We start from the raw sequence: 11,169 nt of genomic DNA, 5'->3' as shown, positions 1-11,169 counted from the left end.
ATTATTGTCAAGGTTAAACCCAACTACCACACACATCTCTCTCCCTCTCTCTTTAAGATCATTCATCTAAAGATGGTCATCACAAATACTAATAGATCGGAGAGCATATACGAAGTTATTTTTCTCAACAACCTGTCAATATGCAAGTCCATTGATATTTTATGATTTAAGAGTTTTAACGATGAGATGTTTTGGTGGGTGGTATTTTTTCGAGGAAAGTATGCATATTGCACGTATGTTAAAAATATCATTATTGTCAAGTAACATACTTCCTCTGTCCCAAAAAGTTTTGTCTTAGATTTTTCTAAATACGGATGTATCTAGAAATATTTTAATATTAGATTCATATGTATCTAGATAAATCTAAAACAAGTTTTTTAGGATGAAGGTAATATATTTTTCTGAAGTAATCAAATCGTATTTACAGGCGAACCAACATGTTGTTGGATGGTTAGAGGGACAGTGGTATCCCCAGTCCACCAGGGTTGAAGTCCTGGTGCTCGCATTATTCCTGGATTTATTTCAGAATTTCCGGTGATACGTTTTCAGTGGGAGGAGACGTTTCCGTCGATGACGAGGCGCCTACGGTGTATGCGTGTATATATATGAGCGCTTGCGTCTGTACTGATGTTAAAAAAATCATATTTACAGGAATTAACGGCTTAGGCAAACATATCTTTGGGTACAAAGTGACACAAAAAATCCATCTCAAATTTAACGGGACAAACGTAGGCGACAGTGGTAGTAAGTGACAGCGGTGGACTGAGCAGGCATCGACCTATGGTCCATTGAACTGATCAGTGGTACCCGAGCGGCGCAGGCGTCTGATTCAGCGTCATTCCCTGGTAATGGATGTCCGATGCGTAGTGGTTGGCGTCGCGGTGATGCGCCTCGTCGGCGCGCACGGCGATGACGACGTCTTTGAGCCTGGCGTCGGCGGGGAGGCGCCAGTAGTCGATGGCGATGGCCGGCGCGGGCGTGTTCTCGATCAAGCCGGCCTCGAGGTCCTTGAGGTACTCGGTGTAGGAGTGGACGGCCTCCTCCTCGAGGTAGCCGACGAAGCGGTGCGCGAACTTTGGGGAGATGAGGTAGCCGACGAAGTAGGCGTTGAAGAAGACGCCCTGAGTGGCGAGCACGAGCGCGCGCTCCCACCACAGCGGCTGCGTCACCTCCATGAAGGTCATGAGGTGCATGCGCTCGTTCTCGGCCTCCTCCATGAGCGCGCGGATCCAGCCGCCGCTGTGCTCGAAGCGGCGGAGCGAGCGCAGGTGCAGCAGCACGCCGCCCACCATGGGCGGCACCGCGGCCACCGTCTCCAGCAGCAAGGCGTGGCTCGCATGCCGGCGCTGGAAGAAGAGGTCGCTTCCCTTGCGCAGCGTCCGCACGATGAGGTACGCCACCTTGTCCGCCACCGCCCTGGGCTCGTGGTGCTTGGCCACGTCGATGGACGTGTCCGGCCGGTACGTGTCCCACGGCCTGAAGGAGAACCACGGCCACTCCGTGCCGTCGTCCTTGACGAGCTTCCGCGGCTCGATGCCCCAGTAGCTCACCACGGCCTTCTTGTTCTGCTCCGGCGTTGTTGCGCCCTGGGGCTTTTCAGTGGCTTCTTCTTGTTTGGCACGCGGGCCGGCAGCCTCTGTGCTGGCCATCCGCGCGGGGAAGATCCTCGCGGCGGCGGGCATGATGCCCCTCGCGCTCGCGGCGAGCCCGGACGCCGGCTCGGCGGCGGCGAAGAGGCGGGGGCCCAGGTGGCGCAGCAGCGTGGCTCCGGCCATCCGAGAGCTCATGGTGGTGTTGAACGACTAAAAATCTGGTAGAAAAGCTTGAGGTTTTTGTGGTGATCGGATCGAATGGGAAGTCTTGGTGGCTGGGAAGTGATTTCTGTTGGTGTTGATCTTGTGAACCGACTGATGGCAAGGAAGGTCTTGCTGGAGATGGTTTTATAGGGGGGTCGCGTCTCGCGTGTCGGGAACGCCTCGGCCGGCACGGCACGGTGCTTCCCGGAATGTCACTAGACAGCATGTGCGCACTCCCCTGGATAGAGAAGAAGAAACAAAAAACATGTGCGCACTCGCCCAGCAGCTAACTGTCATGGATGAACCAATTCTTGTGTGGTTCAGTTCAAAATAGGTTAGTATTATTTTGTGGTTTCATCCTTACTTTATGTTGCTATATATGTACAATAGTACAGTACTAGTATTTTTTGCATGAGGGGCTGCTAACAGAGTACTACTTAATTTGCCCCGCAAAAAGACAGACTGCTGAAATTTAGAAAGGTGAGCATATTTGACCTGAGACAGTTGTACCTACTAGTACTACTACCACACAAATTATATGCAGTAGTGCGGCGGGCTCGGGCGGCGCGCGCTGCTTCCTGGGCAGAGCGGCATCTTCCTGGGCACAGCCGTTGTCTAATCTAAACGGAATCTTTGCTAAAAAAAATCTAAACGGGATCAACTGCTTGCCGTGCAAGTCTCTGTCTGGTTGACTAGTCAAAAGTTCCTAACGGACTGGCCGAGGAGCTCGTGACGGGGAACGTCGTCGCCAGCTTCCGGCTTCCGGGGGAGTTCGCGAGCCATCCATCGGTTGCGCTGTGCGATCCGGACACGAACGCCCTGCGAACTTGACCTGGAGTGCTGCTTGTGGCGTGGATGCCACGCACGGGACGGTCGTGCTCGTGCCACCTGGGTTGGGAAATACTACTGGTCTTCGCCTTTGGGGGTCAGCCGGGGAGGCGACTTGACCATTCTTCGCCGTGGCCGGGATGATGGGGACGACAGATTCCATGGATCCCGTGCACGCACCGACGCACGCGCACGAGAACGGGAGCGTATGACATGGTGGGTGGGCCGTAGGCGTATCAAAATGGAAGACGAGGCCTAAAGGGTCATGTCCAGCTGGAGATGGCTCTTCATGTTTTTTTTTCATGGTAATACGGTCTCATTTATATCATAAGGATCATAGTACAAGCCACGTACAAAACGACCTGACAAAACCAAAAAGACGGCAAAACGCTAACCTTTGCACACAGGAACAACAACCAACAAGTAAAATTACAATCAAGGCCGAAGAAACGTTTGAACTTGACACCAACGCCAATTGCAGGCCTCTGGGACCACCATAGCAGCCACCAAAGAAAACAATGACGAATCACCTTCACACCCGAGCTTGAAGCGGCTCCATCGCTGATATGCAGCTTTCCGGACCTCCAATGTGGTTCACCAAAAGCGAAACCATTACAGTTGAACGAATCAAACCGGGGCAACACCCCGGACACACCATCGAACTCCAGATCTTGCACCCCCACACGACTAAGACGTCGGAGGAGAAAACCATACCTGCCATCCACGAACCACGAACCCGGCACACGATCCACCATCTTCCAGATGCCGCCGATGCAGACCACAATCTGCATCCGCTCCTGGACTACTTCCCAAGCCCCGCGCCGACGCTGGAGCAAACGCCGTCGCAACGACGAAGCCCGAGGACACAGGTCCACCACGAGGATGTCGCCCCCGCCACGCCATCCTTGCTTGAACAGACAGATTTTTCAATCCATCCCCAACCACAGGACCAATCGGCTCATCGGAGTGAGATCTGAAGAAACTTTATTCAGCGCCGTCATCGCTGCCGCCGAAGCAAAAACGATGAACAACCTAAAAACCTAAACTACAAGAGACTAAAAAACAATCCACACGTGCGGATCCGGCGACCTCCCTCACCACCGACGACCGAAGTATCCGGCGGAGGGGAGCAGCCGGAGACCGGCGGCAGAAGCGAGTCTGCCGGCGGCATAAGCTAGATCGCCTTTTCTTTCTTTCAGGAGAAAGAAAAGCGAACCGTGTCGCCTTTCAGGAAACGTATACGGCCCCATTTTTTTCTTCCAGGAAACGACCATGCAATGGCAACATACAGTTTTTATGCACTACCATATTTTTATTAAAGTATAAAAGTACCAGAAGAGCTACATTCTCTTAAAAAAAGTTTCAGGGAGTTCTGGAAGTGCTGTTGTTCCTGAGGAAATTTCTGAATTCCAAGCAGCTCAGATAAGGCTCCCGGGGTAAAAGAGCTATATTATCAGGCAGAGTTTTTCTCAACTGAAGAGCTTTAGGCATAGTTCGTCAAGCACGTACCTCTGATCCCATCAAAAAATTCAGTCTGAAAGAATGTTCATAACCATCCTCGCTGGGGCCTCTTTGATTCAAAAGAAAAATTCCCGCGAATCAAAGAGGCCCTTAACCTTAACCGTGAATTCGCATTCAGAGCCAGAAAGTTAGACCACATTTCCAAGCCCCCGAACTGTCATTACGATGATTTTGACACCGTTGCACTGCAGGTTACAACAGATGGGAGTTACTCCATGCCGACTGTAGCTACCCACGATTCATCCACCTGCTCATGGGCGGCTGCATATCGAAGCACAGCACAGGATAAGTTACACTAGGTTACATCACACGAGGGAATCGGCTTATTTGATATACATCGCCGAAACCCATCTACAATTTACAAGAACCTCTCCAAGAGTTTGAAGTCCAGCACAAGCTCCTTCAGCCCAACCATTTTGCTGTACTGCAAGGTGATCCAGCCAACGAAAGATATATATGCAACAAGAAGGCACGCCCGCTTGAAACGGTAAGCAAACACCCTGATGCTTTGGTTGCTCACAGCCCGCCTGGCGGCAGCAAGGAACACTCCTCGCAGGATTCTTACTGCTATGGTGATGAGTATAGAGCTCAGCACGCCTGCCACGACCCCTGCTGCTGCATATCCAAGCATCCACCATGAACTGAAATCTTTTGACTTGCAGAACTTTGAAAACCTGTCAGATTTTAGTCTCAAGTTAAACAGAAGGAAATGTTGATATATTTAAGATAAATGACCATTATAAGAAGTGAAGGGGAAAAAGTGACCATTTTACCAACCAAAGGTTCTTAAGTTCCTAGTGTTTACAGCTTGAAATTAAGTGGTGATGCAACAATACAACCCAAGCACTGGCGGAGCTTCGGCAAGGCCGAGTGGGCCATGGCCCGCCCAGGTCTGGAGTAAAAATATATTTTTTATACGAAGCCCCAGCCCATGGCGATGGACAGCCATACAGACAAACAACAGGCATCACGACATTAGCCTCGAACTGTCGCTTGTGTTCCTCGAAGAAAACACACAGCTGAGTGGAGGTGCTCGGGAGCAGCAGCCGGAAATGGACACATACACATAATATGGTTCAGAATAAAAATTTGTACTCTTTGGCCCGCCCAACCATTTGATTGAAGCTCCGCCACTGAACCCAAGTATAAGAAACAAAGCCAATTGATAAGCATAAAGCACTAGAGCTAGTCAGATTACGAGGGCAAATAAGAGCAATGCGTATTTTTGGCTATCGACTTCTGATGAAGGATATGTGGATTAACATGATGTTATCGCATTATGAGAAGTTAAGGCGATGCCCATGCAGCAGGTAGAAAAATAGAGGGCATATATACTCACAGTACAAAAATCCTTTTCAGCATTTCAATTATTGAAGGATCCTCAGCAGTGCAATTGAATAGCTTGTCTGAATAAATGTCAGCTTTGGTACTCCCCAGTGTGTATTTGCATTTGTATGATTCATTGACCTACAAGAAAAGAAGAAAATAAAATGATGACCTCTTGATAACTAAACATGATATACGCAAAAGACATGCAAACAACTGAAGGTTCAAAAAATCACTGGAGAGAACATTATGTATTTCACCTTGAATTTTGCTGTTGTTGACCATACAGCACCAAAATCAGGCCGGCAATTGTGAGGAAGAGCCTGTTTTGGAGCTTCTGCCATTGCATAAGATGTTTGACCAGAAAAATATTCTGTGTATTCAACCTACAGTATCCATCCACAACACAAGTGAGAAAAAACAACTAACTAAACACATATAGTAATCCTCGTGAACTAATAGTAAACTGGAAGACTGCGGGCAGGCTGTGCAGTGTGCAGTGCACGCCCGCAAGCTGATGTTCGAAAAATATGACGTGTCTTTCTTTACAGGACTTTATGAACCTAGAAACTACAGCTAGAATTGTCCATCATTTATTGCCTTATTTGGGAGTTGAGAGCACATAGAAAGGATCAACGATCTGTATGTATCACTATCAGTAAAAGCATTAGACAGCCCAAATCTAGAGGAGCTATATGTGAGCATACCTAATCTGTACTATTAAATGGGAGTCTGCCGTCGTAATGGTTACTCCTCCTTCCCTCCCCTTGCACCGCACAAAAAATAAAAAGAAGGAAAGAACGAAAAAACCCGGGAAAAGGGTAACAACCGCCAGTCCGTCGCCACACACCCACAAATCCCACGCGGGCACGCCCCATCTCCCCCACCCTCCTCGCCCCCACTTCCATCTCTCCACTAAGAAAAACCGCCTCCACGCCCCACCCCCACGGCCCACATTCTCTGCCACGACGAGCCGTCCACTGCTCGTCTCCGTCACTGCCTCATGTCTCCCCTTGCTGTCACGGTTGGGGACTTGGGGTCACCGGTGTGGGAGGAGCCGCCCCCATCGGAGAACGCGACAGTGAACCCGCCAACAGAGACGCTGTTCCCGGTGGTGCCGTGCGTGACGGCACTGACCCGAACGCAGGCATTGTGTGCGAGCGTCCAAGACACGGCACGGCGTCCCAGCATCAGCGTGACCAGCAGCATGCCCTCTACATGGGTCCCACACGGGAGTGATAGGAGAGGTGGCAGTACCGTTGAGCTCGCAACCGTCGTGCACGTTGAGGCGAAGGCGAGACTGGCGTAGGCTGCGGCACACATGGTGATGCCATCGCAGATCCACAAGATCGGACGAATGCACTCATAAGGCTCTTTTGTCATCCCGTCTTCTCTTCAAGGACCCCACTTGCTCAATAAGGTGCTGATTGCTCGTCTGAGTAACTCTAGGTGTTTGCTCATTTGCTTCTGTTACCTATGGTAGGTTCTGCCCGTCAATTTTTCTACCGTGCTGAGAAGTACATTTTGTGATGTTCTGGCTTACAACAAAGAGTATCAGCCTCCTGAGTCTCCTAGACACTCAAGTAAGCCTCCAAAACCCGCATTTGTTGCTATTTTGAGTTAGCTTTGAGCAGTATTTTGCAGTCAATACAAGTACTTGTCCGACCTATCAGGCGATCCTTTGATTTGTTGAGCTAACACCTGCTGTTTTCTTTCTTTATTAGCTACCTAAAACGATGGTCTGCTGCTGACAGGTCATTTTCTTACGAGGTTTGTGGGAATTGAACATGTTCATGATCTTCTGTATTTGATATGATAAATTTGGAAGGTGTTAAGCTACTTCAGCAAGTGAAACCAACTTGGAAAAGAAATGAGAGACTGTGCATTTTAGTATCATGATCTTCTTATGTAATTTTGTTTGCACACACATGGCCTTTCTCCTCCTAAATTCTAGATACCTATATCCCCACCCATTAATTAACTAAACACATACAGTAATCCTTGTGAATACTAATGTAAACCGAAAGACGTGCACGACCGCAAGCTGATGTTCAAAATGTAAATATGTCGTGTCTTTTTTTACAGGTTCTTTATCAACAAACTAGAAACTACAGCTAGAATTGTTCATCATTTATTGCCTTATATGGGAGTTGATAGCACGTACAAAGCATGAAAGGTCTGTATATATCATTATCAGTTAAAAGCATTAGACAGCCCAAATCTAGAGGAGCTGATTGCGGGAATAGCTAAAAAGTAGTTAATACAAGATGTATAAAATGTCGATGTGCTGGTACAAGAAGATAAAGCGAGTGAAACAACCAACCAGCAGCTTTAACAACATTTTGAGCTGCTCCACTAGAGAAACAAACACCAAGTAGAATCACAATATAAATTCTCACCTCAAAAACTGAAGCCCAGTAATAGTCATCATGGCAGCGGAATCTTCGATTACTCGAGGGGTAAAATACATGCTTAGCTTTATAGTTCAACAGTCCAAGCTCGCAAACCTTAGATGACCGAATGTCCAGGCCTACAATGCGCCAACAACCACATCAGGCTAAAGATCAACGCAGCTCCGTCCAAACCGAAAGGGAAAACTAATCACATCCTAAGCTTGCTAACTGAGCTAACACACACCCAAGTGATAGCGCATCGCAATCCACACAGTGACACACCAAATGGGGAATACGTAAGCAGCTCTTAGACTTCGTGGAGCAGATGGTAAAGTGCATAAATGGAATATACGTACATCACAAAAATTGCAGTAAGCTCTCCACGCTAAACACCAAAGCAGCTAATTTGCGTGCTAACTTCAGCACCCGGTTAGATTCCTAAGCTCTGGAAACAGCATGGGAGTAAATCGGGAGGGAGGAGATGGAAGGGAAGGTACAGTGGCCGACCGGTAGAGAGGATGCGGCAGGTGGAGGGCATGGAGACGGACGCGTTGGAGGAGAGCCCGCCGAGGAGGAGGCCAGCGATGCCGAAGATAAAGGAGAAGAGGAATGACACGGCGATGGGGAAGAGCATCACGAGGGCCCCGCGGACTGTGATCCCGCACCACCGCCTGCGCCGCTCCGCTGGGTCCGCCCCCCTGCCCGGGGCGGCCCGTGGTGGCGCAGGCTCTGCCGCCGACGGATCCATCAAGTGGATGCGCGACCCATCACCGGTAGGCCGGCAAGCGGCAGTCGCCGGACGCCGGCGGTGGAGAGAGGTGAAGGTGGAATTGGGGGTGAACGATGGTTGGAGCTGGGCGTAGCGACCGTACTCTTCTTGGGCTTCGGTGGTGTGCCACTGGGACGATCGAAGGCTGTTTGGGCCGTATGTGCAAGCCTGTCAAGCTTAGTCAACAAATGCTGCTCTATGGACTTCCCTCAAAAAAAAAAAAGAGAATGCTGCTCTATGGACTGGTTTTCATTTTGGACTTACCAAGAAAAAAAACACCCCCGGCCAGCAAAGAGGGTTTATCTTTAAGAGTGTCATGTAGAACATCTTATGAGGTGGAGAAAGAGAAAGTAGAAGATAAGATTTGTCTTCTCTTAATTTAGAGATGATCCCTTAGCAACATTGCAATAATGTCTCACCACATTTATTTTCTTTGAAACGGAGACAAAAGATTTCCTCGTCGATTAACTAAGCAGAAGACAATTACTCGGTTAACTCACCATATTTTTAGGAATGTCTAGTTATTAGAGATAAGATTATGAGATAATCATTGTACTCCTACACCATATTTGTATTTATTACTCCCTCCGTCCGGAAATACTTGTCATTGAAATGGATGTATCTAGATGTATTTTAGTTATAGATACATCCATTTTCATCCATTTTGATGACAAGTAATTCCGGACGGAGGGAGTACTACTATAGATTACGTGTTAGGTTTAAGATAAGATAATCTTATCAACCAATGTACATGCCTTAAGAGATGAGGTAGAGGCAATTATTAGTTTTTTGCAGGTGAAATGGGCTTGTATTAATTAAGAAATAATGTTACACTCATTTTCACAGATGTTACATAAACCATCTGGCCCAACAGCTAACCAGACTATCGTGCGTTGCAGGCAACGTCCCATCTGAGTCATGCAGCGTGAGCAACGTCATTCGCTCATCTTCAGTCGTGGACAAAGCAATGCCGTTAGATCCCATGCAGGAGACTCTTCGTATCCTCCATCATGCCAGCCAGCGAAGATCTGTTGATCCTACTACTTGAGAGAGCATCAACTCCTTCCTTGCAATCTAGTTCAATGATCAACAACATGTTCGTCCACTGCAACATCTGGAGCGTACCCTCAAGACACGCTGCAATTTCCGCCTCCATTGGGAATCTACATGAGCGAAGAAAACGACACCGTGAGGAAAATGATGGCTCATGTGTCGTTCCTTAACACCATGCCTGCTCCTCCAATGCTTCCGTCGACGTGGCCGTCCACATTTAACATAGACCATCCCGACGAAGGTTTGTTCCAGGGGTAGCAGGATGTTGTGGAAGAGCTCACGTTTGCTTGCTCACCTGCAGCATACTCTGTAGGGGCAATGATTAGTTTAATTCCAAAATTTGGCACATTCATATTTTGCGAGACCAAAAAGTTAATTATTAATTGGTTGATGACCAAAAATGTGCTTAGTATATCGTCTATCCCTTGGAGGGACATGAATAGTCAGTTTTCGGATGATTGCTCCACATTTGGTTCAAAGCACGAGATGAATGAGAGCAATCGAATTCTCAACTTATTTCCTCTTAAACTTGTTGACTCATCCCAAGATTGCTCCACTCACCTTACCCTATAAATTTTTCGCTCACTCCCTCGGCCCCTCCCCCGAGCGAAACTGGCCCTATCACCATCATTGTCCCTCTCACCTCACCTCGAATGAACGTATTGATGGTGATGGTTGAATCACAGGGGATGGTGGCTAAACTCATCTTCCACTCGCATCCAACCACGCCCTAAACCACCCCTCTCCTCACCTCATCTCCTCCAGAGCAACAGTTATTTTTCAAGCTACCATGTATGTGATTGGTCCAAATAGAGAGCCCCCAACTATGGCCTATGTGCAAGGAGACGTTGAATGTGGCGGCGACAGACAACGAGGGCTCCTTGGTGTTAGGGCCCAATGTGTGCTTTCATCGAACGAGCACACCACTAGTGGATTCGACGGTGACCTTCGCAAGTCCATTCGACCTGGCGCAATCGGTTTGGTTGAGGGCATGTCATTGGGGTATTAGTAGTGGAGGTTGCTACCGCAAAAGGTTTTCCCATTTATATCTCGGGTGATTCACACCTAGCAAGCTTACTACTTCACTTTGCAATGAACTGGGTAAGAGGTTTTAGTTTCCTTCTCCAGTTTTAGTGCCAATGTATTAATTCTTGCCTTTTTGGTCATGTTCTAGGTTCATTAACTTTTAAATTGATGCACATGAAGGAGGGTGTGGTTATTTAGTTGGCATGATCCTAGAACACCTTCAGAAGCAGTTTTTATGAAATATAATAAATATTTTCTTAGTGAAATTTAAGACCAAAAAATCAGTGTCTGATTTATAAACCCAACCGGAGGGAGTATAAAAAGTCTCTACTACTTATGTCTTTTCCCTTTAAATTGACTACTCTCTATGATTATTGCCCACCCAAACCCCTTTAGTAAATCTACTAGCACTGTTTCGTTGTAACCCAGCTAAACAACACATCTTCAGTATCATTGT

General features: G+C 47.9%; 2 protein-coding genes across 2 annotated transcripts; both read right to left on the bottom strand.

Annotated features, from left to right (window-relative positions):
* Positions 1–596: 596 nt before the first annotated feature.
* Positions 597–1,906, bottom strand: LOC123046561 (ubiquinol oxidase 1b, mitochondrial). The gene has a single exon (XM_044469960.1). The coding sequence runs from the start codon at positions 1,785–1,787 to the stop codon at positions 798–800; it is 990 nt and encodes a 329-aa protein (XP_044325895.1). The 5' UTR covers positions 1,788–1,906; the 3' UTR covers positions 597–797.
* A 2,367-nt stretch (positions 1,907–4,273) lies between these two features.
* LOC123046560 (uncharacterized) lies at positions 4,274–8,759 on the bottom strand. Its single transcript, XM_044469959.1, has 5 exons — positions 8,372–8,759; positions 7,871–8,001; positions 5,732–5,857; positions 5,485–5,612; positions 4,274–4,819 (listed from the first exon to the last, which is right to left on the bottom strand). The coding sequence occupies exons 1-5, from the start codon at positions 8,610–8,612 to the stop codon at positions 4,504–4,506; spliced, it is 942 nt and encodes a 313-aa protein (XP_044325894.1). The 5' UTR covers positions 8,613–8,759; the 3' UTR covers positions 4,274–4,503.
* Between the last annotated feature and the right edge of the window lie 2,410 nt (positions 8,760–11,169).

Source organism: Triticum aestivum, chromosome 2B, assembly GCF_018294505.1.
Source record: "Triticum aestivum cultivar Chinese Spring chromosome 2B, IWGSC CS RefSeq v2.1, whole genome shotgun sequence".
In the NCBI taxonomy this organism is placed as follows: Eukaryota; Viridiplantae; Streptophyta; class Magnoliopsida; order Poales; family Poaceae; genus Triticum; species Triticum aestivum.
Note: the sequence above shows the minus strand (reverse complement) of the source record. Positions and strands in the feature narration are given on the sequence as shown.